This window comes from Chrysemys picta, chromosome 2 (assembly GCF_011386835.1).
Source record: "Chrysemys picta bellii isolate R12L10 chromosome 2, ASM1138683v2, whole genome shotgun sequence".
Lineage (NCBI taxonomy): Eukaryota > Metazoa > Chordata > Testudines > Emydidae > Chrysemys > Chrysemys picta.
The window spans coordinates 184,975,013-185,000,675 of record NC_088792.1 but is presented as its reverse complement, the minus strand read 5'-3'; the positions used below and the strand labels follow the sequence as shown (position 1 = coordinate 185,000,675).

The 25,663-nt window shown below is 42.5% G+C and overlaps 1 protein-coding gene and 1 long non-coding RNA gene across 7 annotated transcripts in view; one reads left to right on the top strand and one right to left on the bottom strand.

Annotated features, from left to right (window-relative positions):
• LOC122174708 (uncharacterized) overlaps positions 1–25,663 on the top strand; it is a 105,322-nt gene that overhangs the window by 37,347 nt on the left and 42,312 nt on the right. For 3 of the 4 annotated variants that reach the window (XR_010597973.1, XR_010597975.1, XR_010597974.1), the window contains 2 exons: positions 11,530–11,643; positions 21,294–21,348. This is a non-coding gene — a long non-coding RNA (uncharacterized LOC122174708). The remainder of the gene's footprint in view (positions 1–11,529; positions 11,644–21,293; positions 21,349–25,663) is intronic. The other variant, XR_010597976.1, reaches the window with a different exon arrangement.
• Positions 1,944–25,663, bottom strand: part of CDKAL1 (CDK5 regulatory subunit associated protein 1 like 1) — a 790,609-nt gene continuing 766,889 nt past the window's right edge. For all 3 annotated transcript variants that reach the window (XR_010597970.1, XM_042860488.2, XM_065581970.1), the window contains one exon: positions 1,944–6,136. Coding sequence is in view for 2 of the 3 variants with exons in the window: in XM_042860488.2 (XP_042716422.1) it covers positions 6,079–6,136 (58 nt within the window). In the remaining variant the exon portion in view is untranslated. The remainder of the gene's footprint in view (positions 6,137–25,663) is intronic.

The following is a 25,663-nucleotide window of genomic DNA, read 5'->3' as shown; positions in this document are numbered from 1 at the left end:
GCTATTAGCCAGGATGGGTAAGGAATGGTGTCCCTAGCCTCTGTTTGTCAGAGGGTGGAGATGGATGGCAGGAGAGAGATCACTTGATCATTCATTACTTGTTAGGTTCACTCCCTCTGGTGCACCTGGCATTGGCCACTGTTGGTAGACAGGATACTGGGCTGGATGGACCTTTGGTCTGTATGGCTGTTCTTATGTTCTTATAATTACACATAATAAAATAAATGGTACAATCTACAAAGTTAAACTTTTTAACTAAAATTCTATATTATATTGTAGGGTGGATTGGCTCTGGCTTTGTACTTATTATTCCTTTGAAATGATGTACTATTACATACAATTATATACAATTTAATCTTCAATACGGGCAAAATATGGTCCCAGTCACTTTTGCACATGAGTAACTTAAATGGAGCTACTCACCTTAATAAAATTACTTGTGTATAAATGTTTGTGGGATCAGGCCCTAAAGCTACACTTGGTAGTGATCCTAATTCTATAGCACATATAACGAAATATTGGGACCAATTCTTCTAACATTGAAGTCAACGGCAGCATGATTGGTCCCGTTTGCTTTATGTTTATGGCCTTTTTGCTTTTTGTGAAAGTTGCTTTTGTTTCTTTCCTATAAGTGAAGTATATTTGATGAAATGATCAATGGAAGTTGCTTCCTGTATTCAAAGTATTCAAACACTCATATCCTGGAGTAAACAAATTCTAAGAATGAACATCCAGAATATGTTGGTTAATCATTTAGCAGGGAACAGCAAGATATTGTATTTCTGTTATAATGCAATGTACCATCCGGGCTGTCAATATTGCATTCTTATGGATACTATAAAACATGCTGGTTCTGGGTGGCCACTGCCTCTCTGAACTCCCTGATCTAAAGCCCATTAAAGTCAGTGGAGTACTCGAATATAGTAACTCAAGCTAACTGTTGCAGTGAAGACAAGCCACATCTCTCCCCCTCCTCTCTCTCCACAAACAGAGGCCCCAATTCAGGAAAACATCCCTAGTCAGAAAAGTCCTATGGGATTTAAGCATGTACTTAAGTACTTTCCTGAATAGATTTAAGTGCATGCTCAAGTTCCTTTCTGAATTGGAGCCATTTTGCAAATTAAGTGGGGTACTGAGTAACATAGAGAGGGAAGTCAGAAGTTGAGGCTTCCATGTTTTCTGTGGGTTAATGGACGGGGAATACTGAGGACAAAGCTGAGGGGTTGTCATAATTACTGTACATTCCTCTATTCCATTTGGCTAATGTCCTTCAGAGCACAGGCATTTTTTTTACTGTATAGTTACTAAGAAATAACTGTACACTCTGATGGAAATCTGAGCCTCTCAGAATGCAGAGAAATGAATAACTGATGAGTGTACAGTTATGCATTGTAACTCTAGAGTCCTCTGTACTCTGGCTGATATAATATATAAAAACAATATATTCTTATTTCCAGAAAGAAAACTATGGTACATGCTGTTAACCTTAACTCCATCTTACAGTAAATTAAGGTTAAAAACAAATTACAAGGATGTTGTAGGCATCCCAAAACCAAGCATTAGAAATCCAGACAATTCAGTTACTGAAAAGAAACCCAAGCATTTTAAGATAAGAAATACCTAATTAAAGTACCCAAACAACTTTACTTTGCCCTGCAGTAACTCCAGAGGATGACCATATGATACATTAAGTTGCCTAAATCAGAATCTATGGTTCTAAATTAAATTAAATTAAATTGATTTTGAAAGGATTAGATTTTTAAAATATTTATTTTCATAACAATTAGATACAATGATCATTAATAACTTATCTTAATTATAAATTAATTTCTTCAAATGTAGCCTATGCACAAGATTTCTGTTAACTCTATGGAAAATTGAAGAGTCTACTTTATTCCAGTGTTAAGATCATTCAGGACAAAGAAAAGACTGACAAAATGCTAAGTTCTTAAAGGATGCAAATTTTAATTTATTTTAAACCATAAACAAATTAACAGATTTATTTGTAAATTCATCTTGTACTCAAGAATAAGTGCTGCAAATTTGGGAAGCTAGGTTGTATTTTTCATACACAACAAAGAGGTTGAATAGGCTTTATGGCCAAATGTAACTAGTCTTTACTATGGAGTCACTGTCGGCATCTCCATAGTATTTTTACATACTAGTAATATATACAATAAAAATCTTCTCGCTTTGTCCATAAAAATATCACTGTTGTTCTGGACAAAATTTATTGTCATGTACATTTTAGTTTAGGTATACCTATTTTTAGGTGCAGTTAATAAAGCAAATTTTGAGATCATGATGGCTATTTGATGCATAAAGCCTCACAAAAAGATCCCTCAACCTCAAGATCACATACTTATATATGTGCATCTATGACCAGATTATCCATCTTGGGCCAAATTCTGTTGTCAGTCATATCAACTGCAGACCTGCTTGGTCCATAGTGTTCTTTCGGTAGATGTTTTGTATTGTGCACATTATTGATCGGTTTTACTGAACTTTCAAAGGAAAATTTCATTAGGGATCTGATCCAATGCCCCGGGAGTCAATGGGAGTCTTTCCATTGACCTCAGTGAAGACTGAATCTGGCCAGAGGTCCATTTTTTTTTTCTGAGACAGGTATATATGTTATATATTACCAGAAAATGATAGAAGTGTAATATTAATATTACTAAAGGCAGTTCTACAGTAGAAAGTTTTGCTGGTTTAACTATACTAGTATGGTAAAAACAGCAAAATCCTGCTAATGCAGACACACTTATATCTGTATAAAAGTGTTTACCGCCATAGTTTATGTTATAAGCATTCTTATACACACGTAAGCTGCGTCTATACTAGGGGCTGGTCTACACTGGGGGGGGATCGATCCAAGATATGCAACTTCAGCTACGTGAATAGCGTAGCTGAAGTCGAAGTATCTTGGATCGAATTACCTGGGGTCCACACGGCGCGGGATCGACGGCCACGGCTCCCCTGTCGACTGTGCTACCGCCGCTCGCTCTGGTGGAGTTCCAGAGTCGACGGTGAGCGTGTTCGGGGATCGATATATCATGTCTTAACGAGACGCGATATATCAATCCCGGATAAATCGATTGCTACCCGCCGATATGGCGGGTAGTGAAGACGTACCCTAGGACTTTAACTATATCAGCAAAAAAGTACATTCCTAACTGGCATAACTATGGTAGTAAAACTTTAGGTGTAGACCAGGCCTAACTGTAGAAGTTATAATTATATACTAAGTCAGTTAGCAAGAAATAAACAGGATAAAAACCCAAACCCACCAAGAATTTGTAACAGATAACTTTATTATTCTGTTTGATTCCTTTTTCTGTGGACTGAGTAAGAAAGTCTGTCTATCAAAAGCTTGCTGATTTAATAATTTAGTCCAAATACAAGGATCAACATGCCAATTTAAGGTTTTTTTTATTGTTTCGTGTAGAGTAAATCAAAATTATTTAGGAAATCTGATAACATCACTGTATGAATACCAGAGCTTGTAAAGATCTGTATCTGAGTAGATCTTTTTATGGGTCAAGTTCTGGCTGGCCCTTCATGTAATTTGGGAATAGAAGCAATCAGAAAGGAAAGCCACGACATAGTTAATATGTCCCCATGAGCTGGAGCTGTTTTGCACTGGTTTGCAAGAACCGGTTGCTAAAATCAGACGCCGGTGGAGAACTGGCTGTTAAAGGGCCGGGCGGGAGGGTGGGCAAACAACTCCAGTCCGCGGGCCACATCTAGCCTGCGGGACCGTCCTGTCCCCCACCTGAGCTCCCAGGAGACCCAGCTGGGACCTCCCCTGCCCCTCCCTCGCTTCCCCCGCTCCCCCAGAGCCGCAGTGTGCCGAGCCGCCAGCAGCTCAGCTCCCCAGACCTGCTGCTTTGAGCAGCCGCCGGCATGGTAAGGGGGGGGAGGGCTGCGAGCTCCAGGGCCACCCGGGGGGGGGGGGGGCAAGTGGGGCAATTTGCTCGGGGCCCCACGGGGGCCCCCACGAGAATCTGAGGCTCCCCTCTGGCCCCACCTCCGCCTTCCCCCCTACCCAACCCCCCCCGTTCCCCTGACCACCCCCCAGAACCTCTGCCCCATCCAACCCCCCCCCGGCCTCTTACCATGCCGCTTACCCCGCTCAGACCCACGTGGTAAGGCCAGGGCGCGTCTGTGAGCTCCGGGCCGAGCGGCGGGAGCTCAGGCCCTGGTGGAGCCACCATGCCGCTGCAGCGCTGACTAGGGCCGCTCCTGGACGCCGCATGCTGAGGCTCCGGGAGTGGGGGGAGGCGGGGGTAAGCGGCATGGTAAGGGGTCGGGGCGTTGGATAAGGGGCAGGGAGTCCCGGGCATGCGGGGGAGGGGGGGCGGGTTGGATGGGGCAGAGGTTGGGGGTGGTGGTCAGGGGACGGGGGGGTTTGGGTAGGCGTGGGAGTTCGGGGGTCTGTCGTGGTGGTGGTGGTGGTGGATGGGGTTGAGGCAGTCAGGGGATAAGGAGCAGGGCGAATTGGGTAGGGGGTGGGGTCCTGGGGGGCAGTTAGGGTGGGGGGTCTTGGGAAGGAGTGGTCAGGGGACAAGGAGCGGCGGGGGGGTTGATGGGTTGCGGGTTCTGAGGGGGGCAGTCGGGGGCAGAACATGGGTGGGGGTCGAATGGGGGGGATAGGCTGTTTTGGGAGATGGTGGGGCTTGTACTCACTGGGCAGTTCCCTACTGGGTCTTTAGTGGCACTTCGGCCGCGGGTCCTTCACTCGCTCCGGCACTGAAGGACCTGCTGCCGCCGTAGACCCGGTAGGGAACCGGTTCCTAAGATTTTGGCAGCTCATCACTCTGAAAGGAAAGCCAGGACATTAGTTAATATGTCCCAATCCCTGAAAATCTGTGGAATTGATACTCATAGTCCACCATAGAGAGCTGTTTCCAAGTGGTACTTGGAGATCGGGGCCACATGTTTTAGTGCTGATCCACGAATCACTGTGGCCACTTTCCATCCTTACCTGTCCAGAATACTCTTGTTTTGTCCAGGAATAATTTGTGTGGACAGCTGGTTGGGGATCCTGAGCTGATGAGAATATGGGTGCAAAATAAAACTTATCTGTATTGTGGTAGTACCAGGGAACCACACTCAGGGATTAGGCCGTGATTGTGCTAGGTACTATATAAACACAATAAAAAGATATAGAAAATAAGCAATTTTGGGCAGTAATTCCAGCATTAATTTGTATTCATTTGTGTGGGAGGGAAGGGGAACCAAATAGAGTCAGAATGTGGCCTTGTGTGGTTTTAGCATGCAACTGCTTAAGAGTGAAAGAGGAGAGACCAAAATTCACATTAATAGTTAAAGAAGAATAAATGTCTTCATATGCTAAAGTCTGTAGGTGCCTGGTTATTTACTTAGCTGTGTGTAGCTGCTGAGCTGCCATTATTATCTAAGCACTAGTCATGGTCATGAATATTTGGTTGCTTACAGCAGCATTTATATTTCCATGGTCCCTAAAATGGAAACCAGACAGACCTTTACTTTACATATCTTGTATTTATATGCACACATTAAAAAAGGGTATCTGTCCATATGCTCTACGCCCCCCTGATATAATTTGAAAGTACACAAAACCTCAAAAGAACACTCCAACTTAGCTAACATGAATCAATGACATTCAGTATGACCCACAGCCAGAAACCAAAGCAAATCAAAAGCTGAAACCACCCTTCTTCTCCAGCAGCTCACCACCCTCTCAATTCTCTGTCATGTTCAAAAGCCTGTAAAAAAAGCTAAGATTTGCACTGTACCCTGATGGTCCTTAAATTCAGGCTATTTCTGACCATCAGGTGAATTCCAGAGTGGCAGAGCCCCCAAAGAGAGTGCCTTGTCAGCAGTCCACCCTTTTTGTTTGTACCACCTGGGCTTCAGCTTGAAATGCCTCTGATGATCCGAACCAGGGGAGAGAGGCTGTATTGTAATGTCTTCAGCTTGCATGACAGAAATAAAACATCTCCACCTAGATTTTTCCTCCTGTTGTTGGCTTTATTGCTGCGAAGGGCTGGGTGCTTCCTGCAAGGTGCTGAGTACCGTCAGCTCCCAATGAAGTTAGTAGGAGCAGAACTGCTCAGTTCCCATTGAGATCAAGCCCTTTGGTGCTAGATTTCTGTGTAGACAAATGCCAGAGAGAAAGTCAATCAAACACCGTTTAAACTCCATATAATGTAACAGTATGACAACAGCAGCACAACGTGCATTACATAGTTTACAAAGTTGTCAAGACATTATCAAAAAAGCTTCAGACAGACAAGGCGCTGTAGTAATCTGTAGAAAGACTCAGACTCATGTTAGTGAGGCCTCAAAGCCGTTGGCCTAAAATAGAAAATGCCATACAGACCTCATAACTTAATCCTCCGTATTCATTACAAAATGTGGCCCATATCTCTGCTTGCGTTACTCATACAAATAACCCTTATAACTCAGCGTCTCTACTCACATAAGATGAGAAGGATTTGACCCAAAAATTCCTGAGAAGTCTGCGATATCAATTTATATTTTAGTCCTCAAATCACTGAATCAAATGAGTCCTACAGTGTCAGTATGTTCCTGTTTCACTAAAACTCCCATATGTTTCAGCAATGAACAGAGTTAGAATCATCTAAATGTAGTAGTATTGTGCAAGAAGCAAGTTAATCAACTTCTTCTTTCATGAGGCAAAAAATAATAAAAAATGGATATAAATAACTTAGCTCTTTCCTGGATGACCTTAGCTTATTCAGGAACTCCTGGCCCCAACATATACCAACTATTTCATGTAAATGTAACCCAGTAGAAAAGGTCTATTAAAATGATTAAGGATTCATTTTATGCATTATCCTACAATTTTTGAAACATAGGAAAATCCCACTGGCTTTCACAGTTGCTGTGCAAGTATAAAAGACAACCTTCAACCCTTAACTGACAGGAATTTAAATATATTAATTTATATTTTATTACATATCTAATACTGTAAATAAGTAACATAGGATAGTTAATATCAAGGCATTAAATTAAAATGTAATGCAATGGTACTAATAAAAGTTTGTACTCTGAACAGTGTTTTAATTTGACATGTCATTTTCATTATGAGTAAGGTGCATAAATCAGGTTTATTGTTCTCAGCATGTGATACATTTTAAGGTCTGTATTTTAACGTTTTGACTCCATCTACTTACTCAAGTCAAATGTCTATTGAAGTTAGAGTTTTCTTGAATAAGAACTACATTAAACCCAAGTAAATGCTCCAATCACTGAGCTATGGGATATTCTGATGTGGTTCTCCTTCAGTCTCTCCTATTGAGGTGTTCCACTTAAATTTAAATTCAATGAAATAATTGAATAATTAAATATTAATTGGGCTCATAGGCGCCGCTTTCCCCTGGGTGCTTGACCCACCCTCTGCCCCCAGCCCCACCCCCATTCCACCCCTTCCATGTAGCCCCACCTCTGCCCCGCCCCCATTCCAACCCCTTCCCCAAAGTCCCTGCCCCAACTCCACCCCCTCCCTGCCCCTATTCCAATCCCTTCCCTAAATCCCCGCCTCTTCCCTGCCCCCTCCCCTGAGCGTGCCGTGTTCCCGCTCCTCCCCCTGCCTCCTGGAGCTTGCTCATGCCACCAAACAGCTGTTTAGTGGCATCCAGGCAGAGGAGTGGGGATGCGGTGCGCTCGGGGGGGAAGAGGAGGAGGCGGAGGAGGAGTGGGAGGGGAGCTTGGCTGCCAATGGGTGCAGACCACCCACTAATTTTTCCCCGTGGGTGCTCCAGGGCTGGAGCACCCATGGAGTCGGCACCTATGATTGGGCTAGAGAGAGTGAGAATCACCCAGTGGTTAGAACACTCACCTGAAAGGTGGCAGATCCCTGTTCAAATCCCATCTCATCAGGCAGAGGGAAAACTTGAACCTCCTGCATTATAAGTACTGTAAGTACCCCAACCAATGGGCTAAAGGTTATAAGTAGGTTTGATATACCCCCCAATAATTTCAATGGATAATACTGATGTTTATTTTTAAGCATTTTTAAAAAAATGTTTAATCTATTTAAATTTTCACAGTTGCAGGAAATTATGGGGGGGGATCAGACACTTATTTAATGACAGTAGACATTGAGATTCAGAAAGTTAAAAGTTTATAACCATTTAAAACACAAATTCTCAACCTCACATACCAAAATATACAAAGCAGATAGCCTTCAATCAAACTCTAAGTTCTCAAGCAGCCTTTTTCTTCGCTTATTGTAAATTTCAATGATCATCAATGGAAATATTTTTTCATCAGTTTGTGTGTGTACTGTGAAATTGACTTTACTGAGATTTGCCAATTTAAAAATCTAATTTTTCAAAGCCTAGTTTGAAGGGAGGTCCCCCCCTGGCTGTTTTGTGTGGCATTAAGGAGACTCTGAGCACACCTACCAGACTGGGCTCTGCACACGAGTTAGGCAGAGGAGCCCCTATATTCCCCGCTCATGGCTCATTCTGGGGCATAGACAGGAGCTATGAACCCAGACACCTAAAGGGAGGCAGAAGCGTGCATGCCCAGAGGCAGGAACATAGGTGCTTAGGGAACTTCTATTGCAAAAACTTAGGAGCCGAGTGACTTTAGGCACCTACAGGGTTGTGTGGTAGCTGAGCAGCAGTTTTGTGGATCGCAGTGGCACCTAAAACAGGACTTAGGCTCCTAACTCACAGATTTAGGCACCTATGTCCCTTTTTAGATCCAGGCCTTAAATCATTTTTCATGCTATTAGGCCCACTGATGTCAATGGGACTGCTCAAATGACTAAGGGCTCCTCACACAGAGGTTTCTCTGACTGAGCCCCAGTAGTGTAAAGAAAACTTTACAATGAACTGAGTTTTGCACAGCTCTAATTTAAATACACTTTTCACAGCATTATGAAAAAACAGGATGCGTGTGTCAATAACTTGTACTGCTATTTCTTTGGCTCATCATCTTCACAATCCTTAACAATTTTTATTTACAGTATTTTAATAAAGGATTTAAGGGCCTGATTCAAATTCCATTGAAGTCAACGTAAAGACTTCCATTGACTTCAGTGGGATTTGAATCAGGTCCTTAAGCACCCTTTAAAGTGTATTTTAGTGGTTCAGTAATATATTCCATTCTGGAATGACTTGATGTATTTCCAGTCTTGTGCTACCCGTCCTCTCTTCACAGCTCATGTTTCCCTCCCTGGGCTCCTCATCCAGTCTCAGTGTCTGCCCCCCCCCACTCCTCACCAGTCTCTTTGCCCAGCCAGTGCCAGTTCTCCCCTTGTTCCCTGGCTCATCGTCTGATCTATTCCGCTTCCTCCACCCCACTGGTTCTCAGTCCCAGTCTCTCTCTTGGTTCTTCAGCCAATTTCAGTCTCCCCATGACCTATCACCTCCCCTAACCATTTTCTTCCCAGACTCCTAGTCTCCTGGATGACCCAATCCCAGTCACCCACCACCCCCAGCTTCCAGTCTCCTTGTCCAGCCAGCCCTAATCTCCCTCCACCTAACTCCCAGTTTCCATCCCCACCTCTGCCAGCCTCTCCTTTCTCAGGCTGCTTGTTCCAATCTATACCCCCCACAGGTCCAATTCTTGTCCCCTCTTTATTCAGATCTGGCAGGTTTCTTATCACTGCTGTTTGGCCCAGTAGTGGCGTTACTGAGAGCACAAGAAGGACAGTCTCCCTGCTCACGGTTAAGGTGCCCAGATCTAGCATGATCTGCAGTGTCCCAGGGCTGAAATTTCATGGAAAGTCCTAATCAGCCCCATGCTGGAGCATGCCCAGGGTGGATGGACTCTTCAGGGAATTTAGCTGCTCCAATCTAAGAAATCTTTACTGAACATAAGGTTGCCAGGCGTCCGGTTTCCAGCTGACCAGGCTGCTAAAAGTCCAGTTGGCCGCAGTGGCCGGCTCCATGCAGCTCCCGGAAGCTGCCAGCATGTCCCTCCGGCTCCTAGGTGCAGATGTGGCCAAGGGGGCTCTGTGCACTGCCTCTGCCTGTGGCGCAGACACCGCCCTGAGCACCGGCTCCGCAGCGCCCATTGGCCGGGAACCCCCACAGATTCCCCATAGGGAACCCCCCTGCCCCAGCCCTGAGCTCCCTCCTGCACCCAAACTCCCTCCCAGAGCCCACACTCCCTCGTACACTCCCTTCCACAGCTGGACCCCTGAGCCCCGGCGCAGAGCCCCCACCTGCACCCCAAACTCCTCAGCCCCAGCCTGGAGCCCTCACCCCCTCCCACTCCTGCCCCAACCCAGTGAAAATGGAGTGAGTGAGGGCAGGGGAGAGTGAGCGACAGAGGGAGGGGGGATGGAGTGAGCAGGGGTAGGGCCATGGAGCAGGGGCGGGGCCTCGTGGTGGGGCAGGGGACGGGGCAAGGGTGTTTGGCTTTTTGCAATCAGAAAGTTGGCAACCATAGTGCCAACTTGATTTTTCAGAGGCTTGTAACTTGGTCAAATTTGGGCAGCTTTTCATGGGATGGCAAAAGGTACATCTCTGGCACAAAGACCACCCCCTGCCAAATTTCAAGACCCTGCTGCAAAGCATGGGGACAGCTGAGCTTTTCAAATAAAAGGTCTCAAGAATTTTTAAACATGGGCAAAATAACGTAGAATCATAAAAATGTAGGGCTGAAAGCGAGGTCATCTAGTCCAGTCCCCTGCACAGAGGCAGGACTAAGTATTATCTACACCATCCTTGACAGGTGTTTGTCTAACCTGTTCTTAAAAATCTCCAATGACAGAGATTCCACAACATTCCTGGATAATTTGTTCCAGTGCTTTACTACCCTTATAGTAAGGCAGTTTTTTCTAATGTCTAATCTAAATCTCGCTTGCTGCAATTTAAGCCCAATACTACTTGTCCTGTCCTCAGTGATTAAGGAGAACAGTTTATCACCCTCCTCTTTATAAACTTTTATGTACTTCAGGACTGTTATCATGTCCCCTCTCAGTTGTCTCCAGACTAAACAAACCCAGTTTTTTCGATCTTTCCTTCTAGGTCGTGTTTTCTAGACCTTTAATAGTTTTTGTTGCTCTCCTCTGGATTTTTCTCCAATTTGTCCATATCTTTCCTCGAGTTCCTCCCAGCACTGGACACTACTCCAGTACATATTTTCCCGTAACTTTGTTCTCAGAAACAGCTGAGTTGTTCTCGTTGAAATTTTCCAGAAATGATAAGCATGAGACACACACCCAGCACGGAAAATTTCAGCTCAAAAGTTTGGTAAAGTTATAAGTAACTGATAGGGTCTTATAATGGGAAATACTGAGCAACTTTAATGATTGGCAGTGCTACCTGCCCTGTGTATAGTAAGTATGATAAATACAAATGAAGTCATCATTTAAACTTCTCTTAAAGGATAGCATGAGCACACAATTTCTAGCAGTATTTAATTAAGACACAATTCTCCATCCTTAAAGACATTTCTTGGATTCAAGAAAAAAATTATACTGATTTGGATATCAGTGGTTTCGTAATATATGAATGAGATTCGCTGTTTAACTACAATATTTCTTGCTCATTTATACAGGATTAAAATTTTTGCCAAATTTGGGACCAGGAAGAAATTTCCACCGCATTCCCATGACTTGGATTGTGGTGGATCCTTTCACTTCCTCTGAATCAACAAAGACGGGATCATCAGGTAGGCATACCTCACTCAGAAGTTTTCTTTCATTTGCTAGGTGCTGTACTAAAAGCAAATTGAAAATTTGTATTTTTGACCTAGTTTTCATCCTGCTCTAGAATATGTATTCAGTACTTCAGAGAACAGCATACCATTTCTAAATAACATCATTCCAGCCTCAGTTAAAAAATTACTAATAATGCTATTAACTATAGAGGAAAAAAATCTGCATTATATTTTCAGGTCAGTTTCCTAAAAGCCTGATGTAATTCTATTATCTATTTTCAACTACAGTAACTCCTCGCTTAACATTGTAGTTATGTTCCTGAAAAATGCTACTTTAAGTGAAACAATGTTAAGCGAATCCAATTTCCCCATAAGAATTGATGTAAATTGTGGGGGTTAGGTTCCAGGGAATTTTTTTTCGCCAGACAAAAGACTATTTCTGTGTGTGTATGTGTGTGTGTGTGTGTGTGTGTGTGTGTGTGTATACATATATATACACACACATATACACAGTATATGTTTTAAACAATTTAATACTGTACACAGCAATGATGATTGTGTAGGATGGTTGAGGTGGTGGAGTCAGAGGGTGGAAGAGGGTGGGATATTTCCCAGGGAATGCCTTACTGCTAAATGATGAATTAGCACTCGGCTGAGCCCTCAAGGGTTAACACATTGTTGTTAATGTAGCCTCACACTCTACAAGGCAGCACGAATGGAGGGGGGTGGGGGAAGACAGCATGGCAGAGAGAGAGAGACTGTGTGTGTGTGTGTGTGTGTGTGAGAGAGAGAGAGAGAGAGAGAGACTGCACTGCCCCTTTAAGTATGCTGACCCCACTCTAAGTACACTACCTTTTTAAGTTGATCAGCAAGTTGAGACAGCAGCTGCTGCCAGCAAGCTCCCTCTGTCCTGAGCCCTGTCGTGTCCCCCGCTGCTCTGTGGAGATGGCCAGATGGGGTAAAGGAGCAGGGAGCAGGAGCGGGACACCCTGACATTAGCACCCCTCTTTCCCCCCCCCCCCCCCCCAGCAAGCAGGAGGTTCCCAGGAGTAGCTCCAAGGCAGAGGGCAGGAGCAGGCAGTGGGGGAGGGACAGATGAACTGCCTGGCAATTGATAGCCTGCTGGTCGTCTGCCGCACAGGGAACTTAGGGGAGGGGGGAGCTGATAGGGGGGCTGCCGGTCCACCCTGGTTCCAAGCCCCCACCAGCTAGCGCCAACGGGTTACTCTTTCTGCAAGCAGTGAACAAAGCAGGTGGCTGCCAAACAAAGTTGTAAGGGAGCATTGCGCAACTTTAAACGAGCATGTTCCCTAATCGATCAGCAACGTAACAATGAAACAATGTTAACCAGGATGACTTTCTAAGTGAGGAGTGATGAACTGGTGATTGTAATTTTAAAGACAAAACTAATGAAGTGTGTCCAGTTTTTGCTTTAAGAATTGTGACTTCCCAGCCAAGACTCTTGTTTATGAGCTCCGAGTGTCACAATCTATCAAAAACTTAAACTTAAAAACCCACATAACTCCACACCCTTCCAAAAAGAAAAGTTCAACTTAAATGCAAATAATAAAAGAAAACCCAAACGACTCCCATCTACCGCAGTTAATTTAAGAGGCTCTGTACATGCTTTATATTAATCTAAGAGCTAATTAGGGTATGTCTACAGTACCCGCTGGATTAGCGGGCAGTGATCAATCCAGCGGGGATCGATTTATCGCATCTAGCCTAGACGCGATAAATCGACCCCCGAGTGCTCTCCCGTCGACTCCTGTACTCCAGCTCGGCGAGAGGCGCAGGCAGAGTTGATGGGGGAGCGGCAGGAGGAGGATCCGGGGAACTACAGGCCAATCAGCCTCACCTCAGTCCCTGGAAAAATCATGGAGCAGGTCCTCAAGGAATCAATTCTGAAGCACTTAGAGGAGAGGAAAGTGATCAGGAACAGTCAGCATGGATTCACCAAGGGCAAGTCATGCCTGACTAACCTAATTGCCTTCTATGATGAGATAACTGGCTCTGTGTATGAGGGGAAAGCAGTGGATGTGTTATTCCTTGACTTTAGGAAAGCTTTTGATAAGGTCTCCCACAGTATTCTTGCCAGCAAATTAAAGAAGTATGGGCTGGATGAATAGACTATAAGGTGGATAGAAAGCTGGCTAGATTGTCGGACTCAACGGGTAGTAATCAATGGTTCTATGTCTAGTTGGCAGCCGGTTTCAAGCGGAATGCGCCAAGGGTCGGTCCTGGGGCCAGTTTTGTTCAATATCTTCATTAATGATCTGGAGGATGGCATGGACTGCACTCTCAGCAAGTTGGTATTTCAAAGGTGCCTGTCGCTGTGGTATCTAGGTACTATAGTAGATTCATCATTCCACATTTAAGGACTTATGAATAACTGAAAAGCACTATTTTAATAATCTGCTTACTATCTCCAACAAATCAGTTTTTTCAGACATCTGATCGTGAATACATTTTGAAAATGCTTCTATTGTTTACATTTCCTTTGTATCAAAGTATTGTCAGTTAAAAAATTGACCATATAGAGACACATGACTAAGCGGAAAAGATAGGACAAGAACACACCAAAAATGAAAAATAACTAACTAGTGGAGATATAAGAGAAATTCCTCATTGATATCTTGTCCACTAACACATACTTATTCGGACAATAAATAAATTGTTCTTGCACAAAGAACCCCAAACATATTTCACAGTCCAAGTAAATTTGGAGCAGTTGCCAATAAAATGACATCTGAAAGTGTAGAAAAAACTGTTTCTTCATGAGGTTGATAGATTTCCATACGGATAAATGCAGTGCCTTGCATGGTGTCAACTATCAGAGGGGTAGCCGTGTTAGTCTGGGTCTGTAAAAAGCAACAGAGAGTCCTGTGGCACCTTTAAGACTAACATGTATTGGAGCATAAGCTTTCGTGGGTGAATGCCCACATCCAACGAAGTCGGCATTCACCCACAAAAGCTTATGCTCCAATACATCTGTTAGTCTTAAAGGTGCCACAGGACCCTCTGTTGCTTTTTACAGATTCAGACTAACACGGCTACCCCTCTGATACTAGAAAAAACTGAAAGTTTATAAAAATGATCAAAGATCCCAGCTAATTATATCAGCATAGCATATAATCATAATACTTGGCATATATATGTATATATAGCCCCTCAATGTGAAGCCCTTGAAGTGCTTTACAAATATTAATTTACAGTGGCTTAATTAATTAATTAATTGTAGGTAAATATCTCCATTTTACTGTTTGGAAAACAGGTGCAGAAAGATTAAATAACTTACCCAAAGTTAAACAGGAGTTCTATGGCAAAGTGGGCACAGGTCTCCTGATGTGTTTTAACCACAAGACCCTCTGGATGTATTGAGGTATAAATGGAGAGAAGAGAGATGCCATTTTTACCCTGGGAGTACAAGTAAAAACTCAGACTTTCAACACTTGTGGAAGAGCAAATAACTCAGAAGTACAGGCAAGACAAACCCTAATTAACCTGTGAGGACTTACAAACATTTTTTCTGTTAAATTATTTTTATATGAAATTAACAGCAAATAGGTTTCAAGAGGATTGAAAATTAGCTTCACCTGCTACTGATTTTCTTCCTAGCTGCAAAGTCCATTGTTTGATATGGCAAGAAATAAGATGTTAACCATAATGCAAATGAATGCACGACTAGAAGGGGTCATATTTAATCATCAAAATGGCATTGATCAGTGTAAAACTGCATGTAAAAAAGCCTCTTGCTATTATTGAAAATCTATCAATAAGTTGTACAGACCATTGAGAGCACTTAGATATACCTTTGGACAGCACAAATCCCTTATTTTCAGTCGCACTAAGTATTTGAGTTGTTCATCTGAAAATAATTCCATTCCTGTGCTTGTGCAATTGTACATGTCATGAGGCACTTAATATGAGCTCTGTAAATGTAGTCCTCATTATCTAAATCCACATTCTTATGACCAAATTTTCTGCACACCTCCAGAAATTCACCCACAATATTTGAGACCACACCCATATTTCACATGATAGTTAACCGTGTGCAGGCGTGTTTTTAAACACTTGCTGAAATGTTGACATTTATCAACATATTGGCCAATTTTGATGATATCCCTAAATGAGGACCTCAACTGTGTCTTGCTATTGGCTAATTTACATTCTGTTCTGGTTAAGAACGTGAACCCTTTTCAGGGAAACTTTTTGGGCCAGAAGTTACCTCTTGGGAAAAATAATTCTTGTCCTTGCACTGAGATCTGCTGATAAAAATTGCTATATAAGAGCTAGGAATTATTATTGTTGTTATTGAAGTGGGGGCTGAGAAGGAATGCACTTAGAGTTTTTCTCCTGTATGCTCCCCATGCAAGGGGGGGGGGATAAATACAGCCCCCTGCACTTGAGGGAGGTCCTGGACAACTACTCCTATGCACAATCCACCCCAGAGGGGACAGGAAAGAGAACCAAGTCTCTTTCCCTAGCTTATTTTCACACTGATCAATGTAGCTGACCAGCCACTCAGAGAGGAACAAGCTGCACCATTCATGGAGGTCCCCCCCCCCCAGCATCATTTTCACTTTGCTATGTACATGTTTTATTTTTCAGAATAATGTTAAATGTGTTATTACCAACTGCTAATAGAATTTTTGGTAAAGATCTTAAAGTTGCAGTTTCTTCCAAATGATGTTGTAAATCAAATTTAATAGGAAAGTATATATGATTTTTAATGAATATATAGATTGTGTGTGTATATATATATGTGTGTTTGTGTGTGTTTACTTAATATTCAGTGTGTCATTAATGAAAACATATATAATTGTTATATTTTGTTTTCAAAATAATTTGTGATTTCTTTATATTTTGAGATTACTGAAGAATCTAAAAAACAGTTTTAATTCTCCTTTGCCATGTTTTTTTCTTTGTTTGCTTCATTGACCAAAGAATCTGGTCTTGTTCTCAAATAATGGCAATTCCTTAAATAGTACAGTGCTGTGACGTATTTTCGAATGTTTCAAGAGCAGAAAAATATAAAGAGCCCCCATAGTGCTATGTGAGCCATAGTTTTTTATCTATCAACAGGGGAAATATTACGGTTTTCAAAGGAATAGATTATGAGTGCACAAGAAAACCTTAAAACTTTGTTTTAATTTTGATTCTCTAGGCTAAGCCACAGCACAATCTCAGCAAAATTTTACAATGTTTATGGAATTTGCTTCCCTTAATTTTTTCTTGTGTTTTCTTTTTTTATAGCTTTCCGGAATCTTGGGTTGTTTTTCTCACTCAGATATTAAGTTTGCCTTGCTCTTCCTAATACTCAGATTCTGTCTTCCTGTGGTAATTTTGCCACTGTTTCCTGATGCTATTTCAGCCTAACAGCACATACCTAGTCAGACAGACATTCTTCTTGCATCCCATTCAGTTTCTATCTGCCTCCTGTTTGTCTGTTCTAGCATTCTGATGTCATAATATCCTAGAACAAACAGTCAGAGACTGAAAGAGCAGAGCAGGACAAAAATAAACGCAATAGAAAGTGAATTGTATAGAAACAGAGAAAACAAAAAATACTTGCTCCTAGCTGCTAAAGAATAATTTGGTACCTATTTATCAAGCTAAATTGTTTTCTTATTGCAAAACAGAAAACAATTACAGAGCTCATTTACACATGGTTGACTCTTGCTTGAACAATTTTTCTACTGTATTATGCACAAACATGATTTTCTTTCTGTTGTTCTTCTACCTTATGTTTTCAGAAAACAAAACAGCTATTTTGGACAGTACAAGGACAAAACCATTTTTCCATTCATGCTTAATTTCCTCTACATCCCATTTACATTTTCCCAGGGCACAGATGGTAGTTCCTTCTTGGAACACATTCCATCTTGTGTTTTTGGAAGATGACCCTATTCAAGATTATAGTGCTTTGAGGCATCTACTAGTTTTTATTGTTCTTTTCCGCCCCAAAATAGTGTGGTTATTGGGTTGGGTTGGAAAATTGAGATAATCTTTTTAGCAAAATCCAGAGCATGCCCATGACACATTAATACCCAAATGCACAAATTAAAAATAAAAGGATATAAGCATAACTTCTAAAAATTACTAGGGAACAAAACCTCAAGTGAGCCTTAACCTGTTTACTAACTGTGCACTCAATGCATTTAGTTCACAAATGTGCTCACTGCAATTGAATGTGGTGGGTCTTTGTCCGGCTTCCTGAAAGAAAAAGGGTCATTGCTCTGTAAGGGGCCTCTCTGCAATTAGGTTACAGTGGGCGTAGGGTAGGAGAACTTACTTGAATGGATCCAGGGAAGAACAGGAAGTGGCCAGGCAGGGTGGGGGACACTACCCCTTCAGATGCTCATGGAAGGAAGGTATTTATACCTCTAGCAGTTCTGGAGAAGCCCTGTGTCTCAGCAATCATGGGGTAGCAACATGCACTCTCTGACCTGCGATCAGAGGAGGATTTTGTTTTTCCAGTGATCTGCTATCCGCACTGTGCTAGTTGCCTTTTTCTTTAGGAGTTGGGAAGGAATTTTTCCCTTCCCCTCAGATTGGCAAAAGTGGGGGTGGGTTTTTGTCCCCTTCTTCACAGCAAGTCAGGGACCCAGTGGGGTAGGGAAGGAAATTAGGTCAAATGGTTGCAACTTAATAGTTAGCAGGTGTCCAGTGCCATACTCATTCCAGAGAGGATATATGGTTCTCTGATAAACAGGATTTGAAGGGGATTTAGGGCATCCCCTAAAGAATCGGAGGAAGAGGTTTGGGTCTCCTAACCCCTGGTACAGTGGGGAGATAACTTACCTCTTTTTTCAGCTCCCTTAACCCTCATATAAGGGGAGGGTGGCAGGGCCCCAGCCTGTTTCCCAGGTTGGGAAAGGCTGACACCAGCCTAAATAGCTGAAAAAAAATGCTGACCTGCACTGTTGAATTTATTATGGGGTATTCCCAGATATAGTAAGTGAATAATGTTGTGGCCTAATTATACCATCCTTGCTTCTTGTCTTTTTTATGGGGTGGCCAGGACAAGGTGCACACAAATGGGATATTTATGTGCCAAATCACGATATTTCTATTCTCTTGCAGTAGTATGGAGGAATGATAGCCCCTACGTAATTAAGGCTGAAAAAGCCATTCTGTTCTAAAACTTGGTTTAAGCTTGTTGTCATTTTCACAAATATTCCTTGTGGGCTGAAATTTCTTATGCTTAGTCTTATCCCAGTGATTCATTTTTTGGTAAAATTAAAAAGTCACTTCAGCACTTTCCAAATTATAAAATGGTGAGGAAAAACCTACGTTTTCCTGCTTTTTGCTTCAGTTTGCAACCTTTTCTTGTGTTGCATAGCCCCAAAACTATTTGGTTTCCAGATATGCCATATGCTTGTTCCTCAATGAGGACAAGTACTTTTGACATGTTTGAAGAAATTTGGTTCATAAGTTTTTCACATGGAGATGGGACAGAACTAAATTTGAAGGTAGACTAGTCTTGACAAAATGCACCTCTTTCTGGGTACATATTCCCTCTCTCTGGTTACAGACAAAACAAGGCCCAATGTTTGCAGAAGTAGCTAATTAGGTCTTTGGAACAAGACGCACTTAAAATCCCAGATGCCACTCATACACCAGTGAAGGCAGTGCACGCTGAAGAAGTGGAAAAAGACTAGATACCCAAACCATCACATCAGCAGTAGGAAAGTAACCTGTACTTCCTAGCTAATATCATGCACAGGATAGAAGCAGTTACAGATCTGATTGGAAGGAAGATGCTAAAGGGGAAAAGGAAGAAAAACAAACCAAAAATATACTTTTCTGCTTTTTCAGTTGCTGGGGCAGTTCTTTGAGATGTTTGAAACACCAATGTGTCAAAGCGCTTTACGATAGCCTAAATCTTTTAGGAAGTGCCTAATGCTTAAGTTTTTCTATACTGTTGCTAGATGCGCAGTGATGTATAAAATCAGACTGCTGTATATGTATAATAGCAGAGAACAGAGAGCTATTCTGTTGGTAAACACTTTAGCAAGAACTTCATGTTTGTGCTAAGGAGGAAGGTAAGAGGCACACAGTTCCAGTTTTTACTTTCTGGGTGAAATAAATTATTGTAGCCTTGTTAAAAGTAAGTGGTAGAGCTAGAGTTTGTTTGTAGTTATGTATTTTCTGTAAACAGAACAATGGGATTAGAAAATTTCTTACAGAAATTGATGGAGTAGCCATTAGAACAGGGGTAGGCAACCTTTCAGAAGTGGTGTGCCGAGTCTTCATTTATTCACTTTAATTTAAGGTTTCACGTGCCGGTAATACATGTTAACTTTTTTTAGAATTTCTCTCTCTATAAGTCTATATTATATAACTAAACTATTGTTGTATGAAAGTAAACAAGGTTTTCAAAATGTTTAAGAAGCTTCCTTTAAAATTAAATTAAAATGCTGATCTTACGCTGCCAGCCTGCTCAGCCCGCTTCCAGCCTGGGGTTCTGTTCACCTAGGCCTGCAGTGGGCTGAGCGGGGCGACTCGAGGTCAGGTCAGAGGGCTGGGGTGTGTGTGGAGGTGCAGGGCAGAAGGCTGGGTGTTGGGGGGAGGTCAGGGCAGAGTACTAGGGAGTGTGGGGGGTGCAGGGCAGAGGGATGGGGCTGTGGGGGTGCTGGGCAGAGGGTGTGTGTTGGGGTAGGGGTGGTGCAGGGCAGAGGGCTGGAGGTGTGTGGGGGGGGTGCAGGGCAGAAGGCTGGGGTGCTCGGCTCGTGGGGGTGCTCCCAGCCCCCTGCCATGAGCGGCTCATGGCAGGGGGCTGGGAGGGATATGCCCTGTTCTACCCCCTTCCCAAAAGCCCGTCCCTACCTCTCTCTGCCTGCTCTACGGAGCAGAGAGCACGCTGCCGCTCGGCTCTGCTCTGCTCCCCCTCGCAAGGGCCATCACCGGCAGGGAGAGGGAGGGGCAGAGGGGCCGGAATGCACCACACTGGGGGAAGAAGCGGGGGAGGAAGGAAGCTTGGCTGCTGCAGGACCAAGCTTCTGTCTCCTGCCCCCGCAGGGAAGAGCGGTGGGTGGGGGGGGGGTGGGGGTTGAGTGGGGTGGGGGGCCGGGACCCCCGCCCACCGCTCTCCCCTGCAGGGGCAGGAGGCAGAAGCTTGGTCCTGCGGCAGCCAAGCTTCCCTCCTCCCCCTTCTTCCCCCAGCGTAGCGCTTTCCGGCCCCTCCTCCTCCTCCTCCTCCTCCCCCTCCTCTCAGTGGGCAGGCAGCGTGCCACTCAGAATCAGCTCGCGTGCCGTGTTTGGCACGCATGCCGGAGGTTGCCGACCCCTGCATTAGAACCTGCAACTTTACCAGATTGGTGCTATTTAATAGCTTTTTGGATTTCATTCAAAATTATGGCATTCTGAAAAGTGTATGGTATATTTTCTGTTAATGCAGGGAATTTTAACTCCTGTAAGAACCCCTTGGTGTCAGTAGGACACTGCTTCTCTTCAGGAATATTCAGCTGCTTATAGAAATTCAGGCTAATTTTATTAGTAAATTGGTAACTAGTTTTACCTAATATCCTACCTTGACTGTTGCTATAATACTTTTGATGTTGAGCTGTATATGAACTGCTAGCTAATTTGCCAAATTTGCTGGTAAGCTTGAAGGACAGCTGTTTCTTATGTTATAAGGTATCTTTTTGCTTTTTCAGATAAAAGAAGGGCCAGTTCATTTTTTAATATGGGTTACCCGTTCAAGAGTTTAAGGTGAGAGTATTAAATGTTGATTTCCTACAGCTCTTTTAATGGTTTTTCTACTTTGGGAATATGTCTTGATTTGAGAGGCATGGGCTATTATAATACTAAGCAGGTAAGTGTCATATAGTGACTTTAGGGATGTGGGGAAGCCTCGTTAATTTAAAATATAAAGCTCAGTTTGAAAGGCCTTGTTTTTAAAATTAGCCCTAAAGTCTCTGATTTAAATAGACCAGGCATATGCAAATAGTATAAATGAGTTGGTACTCATGTCAGAAGATAATATTTACCTTGATCTTTGTTCATTAGCTGTTGAGAGATATTTGGGACAAGTATAAACAAATAGCTCTCACAGACCTTCATTTTACCAGAGGAGTAAACAGTCCCAAGCTAAAACTGAATGACTTTCTTGAGTTATCAATTTGACAAGAGTTGCCCTAAGGCGACAACTTTTCCTACCTCCCACCCCTTCTGCTTTGCTAATTAAGTCAGTAACTGTGTATTTGTCAAGCTGAAGCTCTCACTGAAGCTGTCTCATTAATTTCTTTTCTTTAGGACATGTTAGATTTATTCTGCAGTGCTAAAACAGAGGTCTTTGCAAAATACCTACACAAAGTTACTTGTCATGTAGCAATTGAAAGGTGCGACGGGAAGAGTATATTGTATTACTACTTTTAATCAGATAAAGGTGTAATAATGATTGACAGAATACACTACAGAAGTCAGTCACATTGCTTAATGCACTACTGGAATGCACTAATGAAACTATTGGAGTAAGGGCATTACAAGTATCTATACCAGGAGTTGGCAACCTTTCAGAAGTGGTGTGCCGAGTCTTCATTTATTCACTCTAATTTAAGGTTTTGCGTGCCAGTAATACGTTTTAACATTTTTAGAAGGTCTCTTTCTATAAGTCTATAATATATAACTAAACTATTGTTGTACATAAAATAAACAAAGTTTTTAAAATGTTTAAGAAGCTTCATTTAAAATTAAAATGCAGAGCTCCCCGGACCAGTGGCCAGGACCCAGGCAGTGTGAGTGCCGCTGAAAATCAGCTTGCGTGCCACCTTTGGCATGCGTGCCATAGGTTGCCTATCCCATATCTATACAAAACAGAAGTAGAACAGAATCACTATAGAGGCAAGAATGATGATTTTCACAACTAAATTGTAAACAAGATGGTCACATATATAATTAGCATGATCTTTGCTAATAAGGCTAATATATAAAAACATTGATATACTACTGTAAATCACTGGTTTTCCAAAGCAGAATAATGAATTTTCAATGCAGGGTAGTGAACCACCTTACAACAATTATGAAGAAGGAAATTAAAGGAGAATTCTTCTATTAAATAATTCTTTTCCCCTCCTGCAGCTTTCACTGACCAGCAATCTGTGAATGAATTTTTTAAATGCAGCACTAGAGAGACTTTTCAGGATAAGAAAGCTTTATTACCTACGGAAATGGGAAGTATTGATTGGCTAATGAGTTTATAGTATAAACATTAAGGCTTTTTGTTTGGCATCTATATATGCTGAAACATACAGAGAGTATTTTCTGGTAAGTAACCTGGAAAGAGATTTTTCTAGTCAGATTTTGCTCTCAATTCACAATTTTGTGTCTCTTTTGAATATACCCAGGGTGGCTCTGCTGTGGGAAATTTACAAAAGATAGCACAAAGCTGATGATGCAGAGATAAGAAGTTTTTGGTATGGAAATATAGAGAGTAAAGCCAAAAACCTGAGTGCCTAAAAAGTTACACATAAATCTATATTTGAGCACCCGAATAAACGTCCCGATTCTCAGGGGTGCTGAACACCCCTAGTTTCCACAAAAATCAGTGAGGGCTGAAGTTACTCAGCACAACTGAAAATTAAAACACTTATTTAGGTGCCTGTGGGTCTAATCTTGTTTACACTTACACCTTTGAGGATCTTTGTGCTTTAAAGGAGTCCCACTGAAATTGGGCAGAAGTGTTTGCAGGATCAGGGACTAAACAGAAATTTAGGTGCCTAACCTTAGGTAGCCTGCTTGACAATTTTGGCATTTTTTTGCATTAGACTGTGAACATTCTAGGTGAGATATTTAGGTAGTGATGAGGTGTGAAAACCATTTTTTAACTGCTATATGTAATAAAATATAAGAGGGTTTTTTTTTATTTGGTCAATAATAAAAATAAAACCTGGAATTTTATTTTGCAATCTTTTTATAATGAAAAACCATAAACCAGCACAGAACAGGTTAATCAATTATAAGGACAGGAGAGTTTTGGGCACCAATATATGTTTTTACAAGATAGGGTGGTGGTGGAACATAGATAAAAAATACTGAAAAAAAATAGACTGTACTACACTGAGGGATATTTGATTTACAGTTTCAAATTTGCAGTATGAGGAGCTTTAAGTGGAAAAGCCACTGGTCAGGGCTGGTGTAGGAAGTGGAGGAAGTAGGCTAGTGCATGGAGATTGGTGTAGCCTATCAGGGCTCCTAATCTCAGAATTTGCTATAATAATAGTAAAGTAAATAATAAATAAGCAAGTTCCACTATATAAACACCTTCTATATAGTCTCAAAATGGCTGACTTGCAGGGGAGATATACTTGCAGGGGAGATATAGTTGTTGTCAAATGAATATATTTGATGATACAGGTATAAGTTGGTTACTCTCTTTTAGGTGTGTGGTCCACCTGGTGGTGGGAGTCAAAGCTCTCTCTTCTTCCCCCTGCCAACTTCCTTCTGGCATGTTGCCCTGTTTTCTTATGAATGATCTCATTACAAGAGAAATAACCAGATGTCTCAGTAGGATTGTTTTCATAATGCTACCACAGTCTATGCTTACCCAGGGTCATCATGCTTTCCTTTACATTATAGTATTTGTTTTTCCTTCTTTTGGAAGGAAAAACTGAACGTGCTATCCTTCTGTATTAGATTTTTGTTTAAAAAACAAAGGCTATTGCAAATCATTGAGTGGTACTCCTCCAATTTTCTGAGCCCTGCTATGAGTCCACTTACCTTAACCTCTAGCTTTTTCAACAGCTCTCAGAAATGTTGTTGCACCACCATTAAGGGCTCCCAGGATTGGAACTAGAATTTTGAAGGTACCAGTAGGTATTTGTTGGCAGCCTAGCAAAACAGGGTTTGTCCACCTTATCCTCACACCTTGCTGGAGCCCATCTCTACAGAAGCTCAGCCCCCTCCCTTCAAGAGACTGATATCTAACTCCTTCTTGAGCTGTGCCTCTACTGCTTCAGACCCAAGTTCAGTAAAGCACTGAAGCATGTGCTTAACTCCCATTGAAATCAATAGGATTTCAACATGTGGTTAAGTGCTGTGCAGAATTGGTGCATCAGAGCTGTCTGTCTATTCCTACTATGCAACTCTCATCTCTCTCTTATGTTAGCTCCCAGAAGAGATTTTGACCCTAATCTGATGGTGCTATGGCTGAACTACTCTGCCCAGGCTAGTCACCAAACATTTCACTTTTAGAACTCAGGCATCGTCCCTGTGAACAAGTGAACACCATTAAAGGTATTTTGGGGGCATTTACTGCTAGCATGATATGCAAACCCGCCCAAGTTAGGTGCAGCTAGAAAACCATAGCAAAGTTTGATAGTGCAGCACAGTCTGTGAGAGTAATTAGCTAATACCTCATAGTCAGCATGCAATAGCTATGCCCCTTAGCCTAATGGATGTACCTGATCATGAAAGTGAAGTAAGAGCACCAGTGACCACTGAGACCTCTCAAAGTCTCAGTAATCATTCTCAGCTTTTTATTGGAAGGGGGCTTGTAGAAGGGATGTGACCTCCTGATTTTTCCTGGATTGGCTTACCTCATCTTATTACAATACTATGAAAATAAAATTTAAAAAATCTCACATATACAGTCAAATCCCTTTGCTGTTGAAATTTGAAATCAATGATTCCCTAACCAGATGTTTAAAAACAATTAGATCCATGCAGTGTTTAAAAGATATTACTCTTGGGGGAATTCTGCACAATTGAGCATGGGCAGAATTCATGCCCCTGCAGATTTCCACCCCCTGCAGAATAATACATTCTTCTGGGGAGGCACTGCAATTACACCTTTCATCCAACAGGGGCTACTGTGGCAACAGAAGAGAGGGCAGTCGGCTCAGGGCTGCTGCAGCTGTGGAGAGGGAGGAGAGGCTGCTTTCCTCACAGCGCCCTGTCTGCAGGGCCAGGTGAGGAGGCACAGGATATGATGGGGACGGATTGCGTGGGGCACATGGGGCTGCTGGAAGGATCACAGGCTGGGGTACAGAAAATAAGAACATAAGAACGGCCGTACTGTGTCAGACCA